Source organism: Labrus mixtus, chromosome 12 (assembly GCF_963584025.1).
Source record: "Labrus mixtus chromosome 12, fLabMix1.1, whole genome shotgun sequence".
NCBI lineage: Eukaryota > Metazoa > Chordata > Actinopteri > Labriformes > Labridae > Labrus > Labrus mixtus.
The window spans coordinates 11,563,739-11,583,763 of NC_083623.1; the positions used below are offsets into that span (position 1 = coordinate 11,563,739).

Here is a 20,025-nt window from a genome sequence, read left to right on the forward strand (position 1 = left end):
AAGTGCTTTTGAAATGCCACAGCTGAAATGTGTCAGTGCTTGAGATTCTGACCTTTTTGAAGATCTCATTAGATTGGTCACACTCTTCTGATTAATTTCATGCAGCGTGGAACAAAACCTTACGTTTACCGCAAAGCACCGTTACCATAGGACAATGAGAGTGCCCATACAATGATGAATGGATTTACTTCCTTCGCCGGCTAGCCAGTGGAGCGCTATTTTTAGGTCTTCTTCCCTGCCAGACATGGAAACAGGAATGTAATCATTTAAAATTGCCACTTGTAGATTGTTATTGAAACTCTCCCTGTCTTCACTCTTCAGTAAGACAGATGTTTAAGATGTTCAAGGAACGACTGCAAACATAAGACTTAGTTTGTGCTCTAATGGGATGGTGGGAAAGTCCCAGGAGGTGTGTTTGAAGAAAAACAAGAGTATAAATTCTACCAAGCAGAAATATTCACAGATACAGTTGGTGTACACTGAGTTTATAGATTTCTTCTCAGTCCTGTTATGATTCTCAGAAGTAGCAGGAGAAATATGAAGGGCATGTGTTTGATCACTGTGTGTTGTGCTCTCATTTCCCAAGGACAAGGCCTCCAGGATTGAACGTATTGTAGGGGAGCACCGCCTCTTCTCTCAAGGCCTCAAAGAGCTCCAGGATTGGGTTTGTGAAGCTCAGAGGGTTCTCAGCACCTGCATCTCCACCACGACAGAAAAGGGCGTGTTAGAGGACCGGATGTTACATCTGGAGGTAACGGACGAGACGGCTGTTGGGAACCCACAAAGAAAAAAACACAATTTTAAGGGAATGCACTTGTAGTTAAAACAACTTTATGTAGCTTTTTTTAAAATAAGAAATTCTACTTCACATTCATGTACACAGGGAGCGCGCAAGAGCAGTTTGGGGTTCGCTGTCCTTTGCGCCGGGCATACTTCACGGCCCTTCATTTTAATAACTATATAAGAGCACAAGCTTTAATAAGTGATCAACATTTGTATATGATTAAATGTCAGCTTGATGCTAGCATTCTTGATTTAATTAGTATGACTTAACGTTGCACATTTAAGGTTGATTTATGTTTTGCGTGTACTGTAACCCTTGTGTTACCATATCACCTCAACAGATTTCTTATTTGACACCAAAATATTCATTCCATAAGTATGTATACAGGTATACACAGAGGATTATAGATAAGGATTAAGTTTAATGCCAGTCTAGGGTGCACCAGATAAAACTATGTCCCAGGAACCAGGCAGGTTTTCCAGACCATCTGGAAAACATGTTGCATTCATTTAAAGGAGAAGAAGAGGATTGTAGTATTCTGATGTGTGTCTGTTTGTTCACCTCTTTCTGTAGGCCCTACTGGCTGCCCGTCAGGAGAGGGAGATCCAGCTAAAGATGCTCCTGACGAGAGGAGAAGCAGTCCAAAGGAACACGTCGGCCGAGGGAGTCCCAGTGATCCGCAAACAGATCCAGGACCTCAAAGACTCATGGGACTGCCTGCTTTCTGCCTCCATTCAGTGTAAAAGGTTTGTGACCATTAACCAGTCAATCCGTCCATGAGTTGATAAATGGGAATGGGAACTGTCAGGTTTTTACTTGATGGATTTCTGTTGGTTGAAAGGTTATGGAGTCGATTAGATTTAGACGCATGGGGTCCTTGTATACGTGTGTTTTTGTGTAATGTTTGTTTCCTGTGTGTTAACATCGTTTTTTTTTCTCTCCATCTAATAGTCAGTTAGAAGGCGCTTTGTCACAATGGACCAGCTATCAGGAGGACGTGGGCCAGTTCGTTCTGTGGATGGATCGAGTGGAAGAGACGCTCAGCTGCTCAGACAGACAGTACTCTGAGATGAGAGACAAGACCGCTAACCTGGGAAAGACAAAGGTATTACATTCTTTTTTGTATTTACATGTTTTTGACTGTTTGGCCTGGTTTAAGCAGATTCTCTACTCCTTTTCTTATTTGAGTATTTTGGAAATCACTTTTTTATGTCTTGCTCTTTTTTTAGCCTTTTTTTTTTTTAGCCTACCAAGATCCTTACAGTCAAGTACTACACTCAGTGTGTTTTGTTTTATTCCAGCTTCTCTATGAAGAAGTTCTGAGTCACAGCAGTCCTCTGGAGACCATCGCCACAAAGGGGTCCAATATGTCTGAGCACTCCACCACCCAGCAGGAGGTGCAGCAGCTGCAGTGTAGATACAACGCCCTCAAAGAAAAGGCCAAGGTACAGAACACAAAACACAAGGTTTCACTTCTTACCCTGCAAGAGTTTGAATATGAAACATTTTCTTGTATTTTTTTTTAAATTTATCTCAAAACTGACTTATTGGAGAGCTTGACCTGTATGTTAAACAATGTAGTATTCTCTTTAACGATCAAATGCTTAACTTTCTGATCTACAGAAAAGCAAAGGCATTATTATTCAGCTCACTTAAATGATCATAATTGCTTCTAATATCTTGTAAACATGTAGTACAGTTGTTCATTTTCAGACAATTGAAGTCAGAGGCATGCCATTTGGATTAAAATCATTCCATCAATCATTTCAACAGAATTATATAAAAAAAATCAGTTTTACACATTTCCACTATTACTTCTTAAACTTACACTGGTCATTTCTTTACCATGGTGTTTTGCAGAACGCAGTCGGTAAGGCCAAAGGTCTGGTGCTGGTCCACCAGGAATATCAGAGGGGGTTACATGTGTTTGAGGACTGGCTGGAGCAAGAACAGGCTAGTCTGGCCTCATTGTCCCACCTAGAGGGAAACGTGGATACACTAGAGAAGACGCTGGAACAACTACAGGTATAGGCTAGGAATGGGCAAAAAAAGAATCTCTGCCCTCTTGAGCACACTACTCTCTCACACTTGTTTCAGTGCTTTAACTGAATTTCCAGTCGTGCTATTTTTGTGTTCTTACCTTTTTTTACGTCCTTTTGTAGCTTCTGCAGGAACGCTGCTCAAACGGTCAGTCTTTACTCTCCTCTGTGCTGAGCAGCAGAGAGAGAGTTATCCCCTGGGGTATACCTCAAATCGAGGACCGAGCGCTGGATGCAGCTCAGCGAGAGTGGGGGGCCTACCAGGGCCGCTTGGAGGAGACTCAGACCCAGCTGAGCTCCACACTGACCAGACTGAAGCAGATGGGCCAGAAATTCCTGAGCCTTGCCCAGTGGCTGGAGGAGATGGAGAAGGTGGCAAACATCAGACACCATCGGAGGTCAGACAGAGCCACGAAAGGGACTCAGCTGAAGAAACTCCAGGTCAGAGAAGGATTATTCAGCACTGAATTAAGGCCTTAAGTAGCAAAAAAAAAAAAAGATTAATCAAAATCTTCATGACTCAGATTTCCCCTCGACTCAGATTTCCCCTCGACTCAGATTTCCCCTCGATTTGTCTTATCTAGTTAGCTCTCAAAACAGCAAATCAAAACTCACTCACAGTAATCTTCGAGCCAAAAATAAACCTTTGTGAAAGTGAAAGTTAAGAAGCACCCTGGGTAGGTGTACACAACAATACAGCACTTTTCTTACTTTAACCTTCACTCACATCTTGCATGGTGTTTGAAACAAAACAGCAGGAGACAGGAGCTATTTCTGCTATGTCTCCTCCCTTTGGAGCGCTCTTCCTGCCAGGGTCAGAATGTCAGACAGTCTCTGTATTTCCTTCCCTGTGTTAAGAGGGACACAAGCCTCACACTCACACACAGATACAGACTCCTTGACCCCATACAATGTTTTATGATGTGAACTGTTTTTCTACTTTTCTTTTTAAACAATGCATGCCCCTTTCATCAAAGAGCAAAATCGAATGTACAATTGAACACAAAATATTTGAAACAACATTTATCCAGGATGACACCTTCCTTGTATCCTTTGTGAACAGGGATGTCTTGAGACAGTGCTCGCACGGCAGGGAGAAGTCGATGGCCTCTCCTCTCTGGCCCAGCAGGTTCTGGAGGAGACCTACATCAGTAGCCGTGTTAGCGTTACTGCCACACAGCTCACAGCCCGCTACCATTCCCTGCTGCTCAACATACAGGTTAGGCACTTCCTGTTGTTGCTACTTAGTGTTTGGTTTTTTAAAACCTTAGAAGATAATTTTTTTTTTCTTCATTTTTCTTTATTTTAATGGTTTATAGGAACTTAAAACAAGTAAGGACTTGGACTGTACAGGATGATCAGTCAAAAATAAAAGTTCATAGACACAGTAATAGTGCATGAGCTGTACAGAGGCATTCAGACATACAGAAATACAACTCTACTCTAGGCAATAAGAAGTCTTTATGATTATAGAAATCCGATTTTCCTCAGTAGTAATCCCCTTTTCATTTTGAGGCTAAAGGGTAAAGGTAATTTTCTCCATCTTGCAATTAGAATTTGTGAAGTTTATAAAGATCTTGCTAATGGGGAGGTTCCTCTGAAATCAGCATTTTTTAAAATATGTTTAGCTTGCGGCCATGAAACTTCTCAAAAGCTATGTCTTGTACATTTTACTGAGACCTTTGAGACTCCCTCCAATGTACGAGAAAGATAAATCAAGTGTCATATCCAAAGTCTCTCAAAGAAGAAGAACAGTTTTCCAGAAAGGCTTAACATACGGACAAGACACAAAAAAATATGTACATATTCCGCTGAAACCACTCAACACTCCCTCCTGCGACAACGCTGCGTACCACTTCTGATTGGGGATAATGAAAAAAGAATCAGATTTTTGGAATGGCTGAAACCATGTTATATATATATCTTTACTCTTTTAGGTGTCACAACTAAACTTCAACATCAAAAACTGAATTATTTTGTCCTACATTTACATCAAGAATCACTTCTTATACCAGATGTGGCACATATGTATCTCTTAAGAATCCCAAATGATTTAAAAACATTACTTTATGTAGTTAACTGTGTTTCAAGCAGCTTCCTGCTGCTACAAATCAAATAGCGATGACCTCTTATGATATATTTTCCTGAAAACTAAACTCGCTAAATGACCTGTGCCCTCTGCTTAAATCTGAACCCTTATAGTACCTATGCTGAACAGTATTTTTTTGTATAATAGGGTTCATTTATAGCTCTGGTTGTCAGGGAGCCCAGACCCATGCTAGACTTTTTCCAGTCCTTGAAAAAAAATCTTGGTATTGGTAAATACTTATCTGGTATCATGATTTAAGACGTTAAGATTCAATAGTCTGGTTGTTGTTTTAATTACATTTTTGTTGTACTTTATCAAAGAGAGATGAAGAAAGATTGAAGTTGTGTGCATCGTTATGGGGTCTCCAGTGTCCACTGTGGGCTCTTTACACAGTTTATGTTCTCTCTCTCTGTGGACTTTTCCCCACTGAGAGTTTGGACTTTGTTTCTCTAACGCCCCATTGAAGTAGCTTTTGGAGTTATGCCTGTGTAGCTCCCCATACTCAGATTCAGCCTCTCTATTTGTCTGCTCCTCTGGGGGGGACTAAAGGAAAATCAATGGGACTCCTCTGGTCTGGGGCTAAAGCTGTAATTAAACGCTACAGAAGGCAATCTCACACCCCGCACCAGGAGTGGAAAAGCTCTGCCTGCACTACATTGATTTTTACACCTTCAGTAACACATCTGACTTTGTGTGTGCTTGTGTGTCTCCCCTCTGACTCCCTTTGTCTCTGCTAAACCCACACCCCTTCCTTCCCCTCTCAAAATTGACTCAAGCATGCATAAACTTACAGTTATGCCAATGCGGACACATAACATCCCTCTCATACCAAGGATTCCTGTAATTATACTATGTGAAGTGGGGGCCGTATGGGCTTGAGGTGGTAAGCTGTTACCTCTGTCTAGTCAGGAAAAGGTGTGCACTCAGCACTCTCAGCTAATTGGAGCTTCTCACCACAGGATTTGCAAGTTGAGTGAATAATGTGTCAATGCTGCAAGAAACCCTCTCCATCCTCATGCTGTTATTGACTCAAAATCTCAGTCAAGTGGATAATGTGTAAAAAAACAAACAAAAAAAAACACATAACAGCCCTCTCCACCTTGTGGTGAAGCTATTGACATTCTGGAGATGAATGAGTAGGGGGGAGAAGGATATTTTCTGTTTGATGATTGATCAGAGAGCGTTTGGTCCTTGGTGGCCAAGGGAAGGCCGCAGAGGTTTATCACACCTTAAAAGAAACAGATACTCCGAATGTTTCCTGAATCTTCCCCCTGGTCAAAATGCAGTGTAAAAGTCTTCAGAGTCATTTTAGCCTCTAAAACACAAGACAGTAGCTGTTGAGTGATAATTTGGCTCTAAGACCGAGGTACCGAATAAACATGAAGACTAACCAAAATAAGGGTAGAACCTCAGCTTAGAACCATGTAACAAAATTAATTTAATAACTGAATGTTGTAAAAGTGGAGAACTGAAGCTCGTCTTTCAATGGCTCAGACTCAGCCTTAAGCACCAGGACTCGACTCAAGGTATTGGGACTTGACTTGGACTTGACTCAGGTTTTTCTTTGTTTACTGGGACAGAGTATGGGGGACTCAAAACTTGAATTTGACCTGGGTTTCGGTGACTCAACTACACCACAAAACTATATACATACACATATACTCACCCTTGAATTTTATGGTTTTTATAAAGCTTCAAACTACAATTATTTTTGTTATCGATTAATCTGCTGATTTTTCACATGATTGACTGATTTCTCGTTGAGTCTGTAAAGGGCCAAAATGTTTTACTCAAAATTTCCCAAAGCACATAGTGAAATCTGTAAATTTCTTCCTGTCATTCCAACAGTTGATAAACCTATCACTTCTAATTTCCAAAAATGATAAAAGGTGGAAAATCCTGACATAAAATGTCCTTTTTCTTTTTCCAGGACACCATCAAGCAGCTACAGGAGGAGCGAAAGAGCATTGAGGAGGCTGAGCACCTTTGTTTCTCTTTCACTGACTGGCTCAGCTCCACTCACAAAAACTTCACAGCATTAACCGACAGCACGGAACCTCTTGACCGGGTCGCCATGGAGAGGAAGATGAAAAAACTAGAGGTATGGATCTTTTCACCTGCGCCATTACTTTTTTTTTTTTTTTTGATTCTCTTTTTATTGAATGGTTTTTTAAAACCTGCGCCATTACTGAAAAATTCTAATGCTTTAAATTCACAGTCACAGTTGTAAAACTTAATTTGGAAAGTCGTTTGGATACAAGCTGCAGTTTGGAGCTGAATACTTCTCCCTGAGCAGGTTGCAATAAATCAGCGCATAGGTTGGGCATTACCTTGGTAAACTGATGAGTTTGCAAGACTTCAGTTGGAATGGAGAATTTGAGCACAAACTAATATGATTCCAGTATCAAAGCCAGCAAAAAATGTCCTTGTGCAATCTCATTTTCTGCCAAGCAACATACGGTACCTGTTTGTAACATCAAGGGGACAGATTTCTTTGGCATCTACAATATGCTTGGCCAGTGAAATATGCATAAACTATCTGTAAGGCTTGCAAAATATTCAGAGCTCCTATATCTGACAATTTTCAAATTAAAAGAAATACACTGTAGAAGAATATTCATAACAGATTATTTTTACGGTGTCTTTTACCCAATGGGCAATAGAGGGAAATAGCCCTGCTTGAAAATGCTTACACTGCAATACGAAAAAATCTCCGCTACAGTTCGCTTGGCATAGTTTATATCAAGTGTGTGTGATGAATGTGTGTATCGATCAGCTCTTTATGAAGACAAAGCTAGTGCCTCTTTGGAAGAAGCATAGTTGTAGGGAGAGACCTCCCACAGTGAAGCGGAGGATGAAGAAGCGGCGGTGTCAGGAGCCTGCTGGCACAGACACTGTAATTGATGCAGTGCCCTTACCGCTTCATATCACACACACACACACACACACACACACACACACACACACACACACACACACACACACACACTTTTCTCCCCTAACACTCGTTTCATACTGCAAAACACGTCCAAAGTACTAACTAACAAGCCGCAGCAACCTCTCAAACCAATGAATCCTCTGTGATTTCACACATTTTTTAGCTTCTTTTCTTTATGTAGCGCTTCATCTCATTTCTCTTTGTCTTCCTTGCACACATATCCAGGAAGGCCTTCACAGACAAACACATTTACGGTACATCATCTGGTGTGGGCTTTGCAGTAATTCCTGTCTGGAATCGATGCTCTGTCTCTACATAGGGACTGAAGACATTCTGTCACCACATGTGTCCTTACAGCACAGCAGATAACACACAAGTGCTCCATCACTTACTCATTTTCCTGTAGAGAGAGCCACAGGGCCTTTCTGTAAGCTGGGATCATTATACATTGACGTAAGACTTGTAGTCAATAACAATGTCAAGGACCATTAGTTGGAATTAGACTTCTTTTAATACTGAGTTGTAACAGTTGAAAGCACAAGTCATAGAGCAGTGTTGCCCCCTGTTCCATACCATACTATACCACACCACACCACACCACACCACACCATACTATACCACACCATACCATACCATACCACACTATACCACACCATACCATACCATACTATACCACACCATACCATACCATACTATACCACACCACACCATACCATACCATACTATACCACATCACACCATACCATACCACACCATACCACACCACACCACACCACACCATACTATACTATACCACACCACACCACACCACACCACACCACACCATACCACACCATACTATACTATACCACACCATACCATACTATACCACACCACACCGCACCATACTATACTATACCACACCATACCATACTATACCACACCACACCACACCACACCACACCGCACCATACTATACTATACCACACCATACCATACTATACCACACCACACCACACCACACCACACCACACCATACTATACCACACAATACCATACTATACTATACCACACCATACCATACTATACCACACCACACCACACCATACTATACCACACCATACTATACTATACCACACCATACCATACCACACCATACCATACTATACCACACCATACCATACTATACCACATCACACCACACCATACTATACCACACCATACCATACCACACCATACTATACCACACCATACCATACTATATTATACCACACCATACTACACCACACCACACCATACTATACTATACCACACCATACCATACCACACCATACCATACTATACCACACCATACCATACTATACCACATCACACCACACCATACTATACCACACCATACCATACCACACCATACTATACCACACCATACCATACTATATTATACCACACCATACTACACCACACCACGCCACACCATACTACACCACACCACACCATACCACACCACACCATACCATACCACACCACACCACACCATACTATACCACAACATACCATACCACACCATACCATACCATACCACACCATACCATACTATACCACACCACACCATACTATACCACACCATACTATACCACAACATACCATACCACACCATACCATACCATACCACACCATACCATACTATACCACACCACACCATACTATACCATACCATACTATACCACACCACACCACACTATACCACAACATACCATACCACACCATACCACACCATACCATACCATACCATACCACACCACACTACACCACACCATACTATACCACACCACACCATACCATACCACACCATACCATACTACACCACACCATACTATACCACACCACACCATACCATACCACACCATACCATACTATACCACACCATACTATACCACACCACACCACACCATACCATACTATACCACACCATACCATACCATACTATACCACACCACACCACGCCACACCATACTACACCACACCACACCATACTATACCACACCACACCATACCATACCACACCATACCATACTATACCACACCACACCATACTATACCACACCATACTATACCACACCACACCACACTATACCACACCATACTATACCACAACATACCATACCACACCACACCATACCATACTATACCACACCACACCATACCATACCACACCATACCATACTATACCACACCATACTATACCACACCACACCACACCATACCATACTATACCACACCATACCATACCATACTATACCACACCACACCACGCCACACCATACTACACCACACCACACCATACTATACCACACCACACCATACCATACCACACCATACCATACTATACCACACCACACCATACTATACCACACCATACTATACCACACCACACCACACTATACCACACCATACTATACCACAACATACCATACCACACCACACCATACCATACTATACCACACCACACCATACTATACCATACCATACTATACCACACCACACCACACCACACCACACCATACCATACTATACCACACCATACCATACCATACCATACTATACCACACCACACCACACCACACCACGCCACACCATACTACACCACACCACACCATACTATACCACACCACACCATACCATACCACACCACACCACACCACACCACACCACACCACACCACACCACACCATACTATACCACACCATACCATACTATACCACACCACACCACACCACACTATACCACACCATACTATACCACAACATACCATACCACACCACACCATACCATACTATACCACACCACACCACACCATACCATACTATACCACACCACACCACACTATACCACAACATACCATACCACACCATACCACACCATACCATACCATACCACACCACACTACACCACACCATACTATACCACACCACACCATACCATACCACACCATACCATACTACACCACACCATACTATACCACACCACACCATACCATACCACACCATACCATACTATACCACACCATACTATACCACACCACACCACACCACACCATACCATACTATACCACACCATACCATACCATACTATACCACACCACACCACACCATACTATACTATACCACACTACACCAAACTATACTATACTATACCACACCACACCACACCACACCACACCACCATGGTATTTTATTGATGTTCAAGGTCACCCCCCCACCCCTTCCAAGTCCATGTTGTATTCTTATTCTCACTGTCAATGTCTCTTTTCGAAAGGTTCAAGTAAAATGTCCATGTTTAAATGTCTTGTTGTCAGAAATAATAAATATTCATGGTGTTTCATATAAGTGGTAATAGACTGAAATACTATGTTATGAAACAGTTTTTATAAATGCCTTCCCATGCCAAAATGATGAGTTTTTGTAGTTTACTGCAGTCCATATATTCACAACAGATAACCAATGTCAACACATCTCCCTGGTGCTCACAAGGTCACCTGAATAATGTCCTACCTCTGTTAGTTAATGTTAGAACTGATAGACATGTTTTTTTATGCCACAGTAGATGTATTGCAGAAGATAATGGAGCCTGAGAACTCATGCATCACAGGAACGAGAGATGCTAGTTATCATCATTTACAGCGAGTGCACAAGACACTTGACCAGGATAATTGGGCCTGACATGGTACATGACAGCTAACAGTATAAAGGGCAAATTGTGTTCAGGACCTCATGTACAATGTAGACTGCATGCTTTGCTACTGTAACATGGATTCATCTATGATCAGATGTATGCGATGAAGCAGGTTTGCAGCTTTACATCATCGCCTATTTTCAGCAAAGACATATTGTGAGACTCAGCTATAATGGTTCTCTTAAGCTTAGACCGCTTAATTGTGATTTTAGATTTTCTTGAACAATTAGATGATGAATAGAACAATACGTTTTCTATTCTAAAATCATTTTTCAGGCTTTAATGGTTCCTCATGTATTCGTTCATCTTAAATGCACATTTTCTCATAGACAAAACATACTGTTAATAACATGCTTAATAACAGCATAATATCAAAACTGTAATTCAAAATGGGAACAACCAGTAGAGCTGCTATGAAGGACAGAACTAAATCTACTCCAAATGGCATTTACTGCGGAGCACTCGTTTAGTGCACACGTGTGAAAAACACATAAACGTATGAATTGAGATGTACTGAGTGTCTCCAATTGAGGTCGTAATGCAGGGACATCACCATTGTAACTGCAAAGATGAACACACCTGGAGCTTCATATTAAGCAGCAAACATGGATGTGTTCTAAGAGACATAGGTCTTGTTATATTCTATTATAATATCAACAGCAGTAGCTGGGGGTCTGGGTTGTTGCAGTGTGAAGCCACTCTCAACTCAGGCAATAATAGACTGATGATGAAAGCTTGATGCCGTCCCATGGAGTTGAGTCTATGTGTGTGTGTGATGTGTTGTGGTTGCCCTGGAAACCCCTGCAGCTATTGCTGGCCGTTAAGGGTCCTTATAATTGGGTCCTCCTTTCATATTATTCACAGTGGTTTCTCCACACCATGACCTCCAACTCTTCTCCACACCTCACTATGCAGGTGTCAGCTTACCTGATGAGTTCAAAGCTTTTCAAACACACAGTCAGGCTGGTCCGTGTGACTGGGGCAGCACAGGAGGTGAAGGACAAAGAAATGAGTGAGACTGCGTTTGAACCTCAAAATCATGGAAACTACTGTCGTACAATTTCCTCCTTCTAGAACATGTACTCTATTCAATACATTTGGTCAACAAGTTGAAAGAAGCAGTGTTTGTGTTATATTCTTTTTTCCTTAGCTCAGCAGTGTGTGAAATGCCTTGGTTGATGGTCATTCAATTCCTGTTTTTATTATAATGCTGATAACACTGTTGCAGCAACTAGCCTGAGTTGTATTACTGCTTTCTCTTTCACCCAGGCTCTCCAGTCTGAGCTCCAACATGGTCACAGTTTCCTGAAATCCCTGAGAGAGCGAGCAGAGCAGGCGGCAGGCTTCCTGAACGAAGCGGGAGCTGAGAGTTTAGGCGGGGAGGTAGAGGCTCGCCTCGGCCAGCTAGAGGAGCTCGCAGGTGGTCTGAGGCATGAGCACAGCTTTCTGCAGCGGGCTTTACTGCTGGCTAAGGAGTTCCACGACCGGTATAAGGCTCAGGCCCAGTGGCTGGTGGAGACCAGGGCTTTGCTCAGCAACCCAGTGGAGCCCAAGGCTGAACTGTACCAACGGAGAGCACTGCTGGCTAAATACAAGGTACAGCAGCCATGATGTGATCTTGTTAATCGCATTGATTTGTATTTAGATTGAAATCGTGAGGAGAAAGCATAGACTGTAAATAGGGAGAAAGCCCCTCAGAGCATGACAGAAATTGTGCACTTAGGTGGGTCAGAATGCCCGTTGGATGTCACTAAATATTCTTAGCTTAATGGATCACATGAGGTTCCTTGCAGGTCTTAGCCCATTAGCTACAAAATGTAACACATTCTACATAACTGCTTTTCATTTTTCCAGAGCTTACCGTTGCTTTATATATTTTGTCATGCTTAGGAAAATGCTCGTGGTGTAGTGGAACCCATTGGTCATATATTAGCTAAGAAATCCAGAACATTACCCTTTATGCTAAGCAATCTAATACAACAACAGTACATCTTAATGGCACACTGACCTGCAGATATTTTTAATCTGCACTAGATAATAATAAACATTAACATCCTCTGTGTATGTCCACAGGCTTTGATGCAGATGGTTCAGTCCCATGATGGATCCATCAGGTCAGTGGTGGAGAAAGGAGAGGCTCTGCTCACCTCTGTCCACTACCCGTCCATCCGAGACAAAGTGACAAGATTAAAAAGAGACTACGCTGAACTCTGTAATACTGCCATGGTGAGAGGCTGATAACAGACATTATGATATAAAGTAGAAAAGTACAAGATCTGTTCACTCAGGGGACCTGCTGCAGCCAGAGGTTAATGCAAAAGATGTGAGGACTCTTAAGACTATTCACTGAATATAATTCTTTTGTAATATAGACAATAGCAGATTTTTTTTATCATTTCAATTTAGATAAAGAGATTTTTTAATTCTGGAACAGGAATGTGAATGTAAAAAAGATGTGTTATATTGTGTAGTACTGTTTGTTATCAGGTTAATATGTCCATGTGTGTGTTAATATTTGGAAATGATGTGATCCAGGCCCATGTGGAGAACCTGGATGGACAGGTGAAGGAACAGGAAGCTTACCACAACGAGCTCCAGGATGTGGAGCGCTGGCTACTCCAGATGTCCAGCAGGATGGTGACTCCTGATCCATCTGTGGGAGGCAGTTTGGAGGCAGCAACACAACAGCTGGCCAGACACAAGGTGACCAATCACGTTGTTTTTTTTTTCTTTCTTTCTTTCTTTCTTTCTTTCTTGAGATTGTAGCATATGATACAGCTCAGCAAGTGCTGACGTGTTTACTTTATTTAAAGGGTTTCAACACAGTTTGAGGTAGCTGCTGAGAATTTGCTCAGCTGTCAGATGTGTTATTTGAATGTATTTGTTATTATTGTTATTGAGGTTATCAGCAAGTTGTCAGGTTGCTGAACTCCCTTAACCCATCTTACCTACCCTAAAAAAGCTGGACACAAATCCCCCAAAAAACACACACAATGCACGATGTCTTTCGGAGCAGTCATTTGAACATTATTGCGGCTGGTACAGCTGCTGCTATATTTGTGGACTGACAAATTGCACTATTGTCTTCTTAGTTTTTATCTGTTTTGTCTGTTGTTGGTTGTCATTTTATTTTCCTGTAAAGCTGAGATCTGAGGAAACGACATCTAATTCTTTGTATGTCTTGTATGGCAGTACTGACAATAACTTATCTTTCGTACTTTGAAAAGTTGGCTCTGTTTAAAAGGTGTTCAACGAACAGTTAAACACAAAACATTTATTTGCAACTGTTAGTGTGCTGTGATAACTCTTCTGCTCAATAACCATTATTATATGAGGACTCTGGGAAGCTTAGATCAAACAGTAAGTCTTTAATAATTCATATTCCTTTTGTTGCAGACTTCAGTAATGAGATTCAATTGAATACTTTTTATTTATGTGATTTAAGATTCATATAAGTTGCCTCTGGATCCAAGTCAGATGATGTTGCATCCTTGTCTCTGTTTTGATAGACTCAATTTTTGAAAAAGGTTATGTTGGCTATATTGGTGATGTCATCCCTAGTGCTGAATTATGAATGTATGTGCACTAGACCATTAAAATTTAATGCAGGCAAAATTACATTTCAGAGGGTTACTGCTCCAGGAGGCCTTTGTCATTCCTACTAATTTTGCAAACATCAAAATTATTTAAACAGAATAGGGATATGTTAAATACTGATGTATTAATATTGTATGTGTATGTAAAAAAAAAGCATACCCTCCACCAGTTTTTTAAATTTACAAAACCCAAGCGCCTAAGTCTAATTTACAAAGCAAAAGATCTGACCTCCTTAGTTATAGATATTAGTCCAACTTGTTGTGTTTTCACTGGAGACTCTGTCTAACATGATCCTGCTTGTAACTTTGTCCTCCACAGGCCATCATGGAGGAAATAGCAGGCTTTGAGGATCGCTTGATAGGTCTGAAGGAGCGAGGAGCCCACCTGGTACAAGGCTGCAGTGACCGTGTGCAGAGCAGGCTGAGACAGCAGGTCCAGGCTCACCAGCAAGGCACTAGAGACAGCTACTCTGCCATCTGTAGCACGGCACAGAGAGTGAGTGAGGAGGAGGAGATGCAAAACAGAAGGAAGGGGGGGAGGGTGGGAGGGAGGGAGGGGGATGTAGACAAGTAGAGGGCGGGGAACAAGGAGGAGTAGGAGTAGGAGGAGGAAAGGGATGGGAATTCTTCCGTGTTTGAAGTTGGGAAATGGTTCTTACACGTTTATTAGGTAGTAATAATGGGTGTTGAATGCATGCACATTAGCACATGCAGTCATCAATATGACCACACAAGCGCAGACACATATTAGTGCTGTTAATATTCCAACAGCCGAGGCATCCTCTTAATCCTAAACCATTCTGACACTTAAACCCCTCTCTCAAGACAGCCCTTCAGGGCCGGTGTAGAGGGCACGACCAATTAAGGCTGCCAAAGTGGAGCTCAACATTAGTCATACTCAGGCAAACCCCACCAGCCAAAATCACTAACTCAATCTCCCCGTATTAATCTCTGCATATCCCCTTGTCAGCTTCACTTTTTCATGCCTGAGCCAAAAATGGTCACACGCCACTATTCAGTAGCTCTGGCGAGCCCCCTAATCCAGCCCCACTCTGTCATTTTGGCAACCTCTACTCTGTCATCATAGCTCACCTCCCAAGACACCACCTTCACCAGCACTCACACATCCAATCTGGCATTGTGTGATCCAGCCACACTTTACCACTACACTACTGGCTTCTCTACAACTGCGCCTCCAGTGTTACCTCAGCTGCCAAATACGTCCCAGCACAACGCAGCTCTAATATCCTGCCTGCCACTTGCCACCATGCCAACCTCCTAGCCTTTGCCAAATACACTGGGCGGTTTGCCAATACATGCCCCCCTTCTTTCCTTCTTTCGGGCTCTCATATTAGCACTGTCAATCAGACCTTGCTGTTTTGCTCTCCCCTGGAGGGCATGGACGCCTCCACATTCAACACCTGTCGAATACAACATTTCATAACCGCCTTTTTGTTCGGCTTTTATCATTTCATCTTTCTTTGTATTAGGCCATGCTAGAAAAGCTTCAAAGCCTAGCAGTTATCTATTCCTTTATTGTGTGTGTTTTGCCTTTGTAATGAAAAACATTTTTAACTCACAACAGTTTAGTTCTTGAACTGATGTAAAGTAGTTTCCGGATAATACATTTTATAAAAGCACAACATTGAACATCTTTAAAGCTGCCGTGAGGAACTTTTGGTTCGGGTTGACTTTGGCGTCCCCTCTGGACAAAGTGATCTTTGCTTATTTTGTCCTGTACATTTAAGCGGTAAATCTGCTGTATTTGAACAGGCAATTGTATAACTTACTATGAATCATTTATGTTGAAAATGTAAACAAAGTCTGTCCACTGCAGTGTGAAGTTAAGAATTTTGTATGGCATCGACCAAACAGCCAATGTTTAAGATATAAAAACAACTCTAAAAATCAATCTTGTTGCTGATGGTCTGGTTTGCTTTTGTAGGGTATAGAGTCGTAAGTATTCATTTTAGTGTGTTTTATACTGAGCAAAAAATTCCTCACAGGAACTTTAAAATAATGATTTAGCCTTTTGTGTTTAATCGTCTGCTACTGGTATATCCATGAAATGTATCTGTATGTCTAACAGGTTTATCAAAGTCTGGATCATGAACTACAGAGACATGTGAGTCTCCAAGACACTCTGCAGCAGTGCCAGACCTGGTTGATCTCTGTCTCAGAGGAGCCTGAGCCACCTTCTCATCCTCCTCTCAGCCTGGAGGAGGCGCTACAACAGGTCAGGAAGCCTCCACCCAAATTCACAAATTCAAATTCACAAATTCAAATTCACAAAATGAATTGAATGAAGTTTAATGTGTAGTGGAATAGTTTGGGTATTTGGCTTCGCCTACATTATGTCAGTGAAACCTGCCACTTCTTTAAGAGTGTGCAATATTCATATCCTAATTGCTTTTTTAATCAATTTCTTGCCTGCTTATAGTTATTTATATCAAGGGAATGTATGGAGCTGCTGCAAATGTGAGCAGATGTCTGAAGCGATCATTTTATCTGCCAATAAAATGACAGGACCATTAACAGAGTCTTTTATTGGCAGGTAAAGCAAGAGCGTGCTCTCCAGGAACAGGCCAGCACTTACCTCCAGCTTGTGTGCTCAGCATGTGACCTGTCTGAGGCGAGGGTCAGGGAGACTGCAGCAGATATTCAGCAGGTCAAACTGCAGGTCAGTGAACTGTTACTTACTATCAAAAAAGGTTTGCAGCTACACGTATTCAGTCATGTTTTCAGCTTTTGAAATTGAACATTTTGATTTTCGAAATAGAATTATTCATCCTGGATGCATTCCATTGTCTTTTGTGTCTAGATTGAGGAGCGTATGATTCTTTGTGAGGAGGTAGCAGACAGCTGGAGGGATATAGAGGAACAGAAGGCTGATCTGGAGGCCCAGCTGAGAGAGACAGAGCAGCAACTTCAGAGCCTCATCAGGAGACCTGCAGAGCTGGAGCCCAAGATTGCACAGAACCAGCTCGACAAGGCACAGGTAGTGTGTGGTTTGTGGGAAGACGATAAAGCGTTTAGGACTGTTGAGGTTTATCAACTAAGACCCATGTTGAGTGTTGAATATCCTCTATCTTTTCTGCAGGAGTTCCTTCAGCAGATTAAGGAGAGACAGTCTGAGGTTACACATTTGAGTGACACCGTTGGTAGGCTGACAGATGGACAGGTCTCTCCTGCTCTGGAGGAGATAAGGAGACTGAGGAGAAGCTGGATGGACTTGGGCCAGCGGGCAGAAGAGCTGGAGACTCAGCGAGGGGAGGACATGCAGAGGAGTGGGGAGTATCAGGAGATTGTTGTTGCTGTGGAGGAACTTTTCCACCAAGTATCCAGAGAATGGGACTACCTTGCCAGGTATTAAGATTTTCTGACTACAGCATAATCTGCATTTACAAACATTTCCTCTGATGTCACAATTTCCCTCAGTAAAAAACACCTATAGTAGCTTTATAACTACATACTGTGTAGTCCTGATGTGCAGTATTCCATAAATGTGTATACCTAGGGCTGACACAGAAAGCACCAGTGAGCATCTAGAGGCTCTGAGGAAGCTTTCCAGTGACCTTGAAGAGCAGAGGGCAACTCTAGAAGACCTCAGAGACCAGAAACATACTATCTTGCCTCGACTGAGCCTTCTAGACAAGGAGCTGGTCAAACAGCAGGTAAGGCTTGATACAGCAATTTGCAATCCCAACGAGACAGTATTGTCACACGTTTAATGTTCAAGCATGGTAAAAATGAAAAATGTTGGTTTGTAATATGCAAACGGTCTGTAAAGTCTGTTGCATAGGGGAAAAAAGAACAAATTACACTTTATAGCGAAGCTGTCTTGAGCCGTTTTTCCCCACATATGCTCTTCTGAATATTTCTAGAAAATTTCAGTTCAGGGGGCCTCAGGAGGAAGGGCATGATGTAAAAAGAGCAACCTGGAAATAGTCGACAAAGAAACAGAGTCCGACACTATGATGACAGTTTCCTCCTTTTTATCAATGCTGCATGTAATTTGGACATACTGTACTCAAAAACAGAGCACAAAAGATAAAACGTACAAACTGAAAACGAAAAAGAATGAAGCAGTTTTCATTTTTTGCACAGAGATTGCGCTGATTGAGCGCAGGTAGGATATAAACAAATTCACCTCTGTGCTTGCACTGGCAGTGAATTTTCCTGACGTATAAGATTAACTAGAGGGCTGAAAGGAAAAATTGCGGATAGAGCAGTGTGAAAAAATTCCCCCAGTTTGTTTTCACACATTACGCTCAGGACATTTCAGGAAATCCTGGATTGAAGCAAATAGTTATTTTTTATTATTATTGTTTTTTTATTTTTTATATTTTTCTTTACACCAGGTGGGTCATCTGGAGCAGCGTTGGGCCCAGCTTGAATCCCTTATACAACAGAAGATCCAAGACTCAGCGCAGACACTTGAGGATCTCACCCGTGTTGAAAGCCAACTGAGGGATGCCCGGGAGTGGGTGGAGGAGCAGCGGCCCGCTCTGACCTCAGTGCTGAAAACCAGCCCGCCCCCCGATCTGGCCCAGAGTTTCCTGTTTGACCATCTGAGTGTGTGTGTAGAACTGGAGGCTCGTCAGCAGCTGCTCGGTCAGGCGGTGAGCGAGGCCCAGACTGTGGCCTCTAGACTGGGCCTGAGTGAGAAGAGACGCCTGCAAGAGCTTGTTGAGAAAGCTCAAGCTGAGGTGGAGGCTCTGGGGGCTCAGGTGGCCCAACGGAGGAAGTATCTCAGTAAGGTTAGCAGCTGGATTTTTATAATGTATGCTGGCAGAGTTTACATTTTGACCTAACGGACCTTACTTTCCTCTGATCTATTGAAATTGTGGTGTGAAATGTGTCCTAAC

The 20,025-nt window shown here is 42.2% G+C and overlaps 1 protein-coding gene across 1 annotated transcript in view; it reads left to right on the forward strand.

The window, feature by feature from the left end:
* The window catches only part of syne1a (spectrin repeat containing, nuclear envelope 1a), a 125,223-nt gene that overhangs the window by 55,492 nt on the left and 49,706 nt on the right, over positions 1-20,025 (forward strand). The window contains exons 60-77 of the mRNA XM_061051988.1: positions 587-751; positions 1,358-1,530; positions 1,736-1,889; positions 2,086-2,229; positions 2,645-2,809; positions 2,947-3,264; positions 3,887-4,042; positions 6,843-7,013; positions 12,831-13,157; positions 13,635-13,787; positions 14,097-14,264; positions 15,477-15,653; positions 17,247-17,393; positions 17,712-17,837; positions 17,979-18,155; positions 18,258-18,523; positions 18,675-18,831; positions 19,519-19,917. Coding sequence (XP_060907971.1) covers positions 587-751; positions 1,358-1,530; positions 1,736-1,889; positions 2,086-2,229; positions 2,645-2,809; positions 2,947-3,264; positions 3,887-4,042; positions 6,843-7,013; positions 12,831-13,157; positions 13,635-13,787; positions 14,097-14,264; positions 15,477-15,653; positions 17,247-17,393; positions 17,712-17,837; positions 17,979-18,155; positions 18,258-18,523; positions 18,675-18,831; positions 19,519-19,917 — 3,543 coding nt within the window. The remainder of the gene's footprint in view (positions 1-586; positions 752-1,357; positions 1,531-1,735; positions 1,890-2,085; positions 2,230-2,644; positions 2,810-2,946; positions 3,265-3,886; positions 4,043-6,842; positions 7,014-12,830; positions 13,158-13,634; positions 13,788-14,096; positions 14,265-15,476; positions 15,654-17,246; positions 17,394-17,711; positions 17,838-17,978; positions 18,156-18,257; positions 18,524-18,674; positions 18,832-19,518; positions 19,918-20,025) is intronic.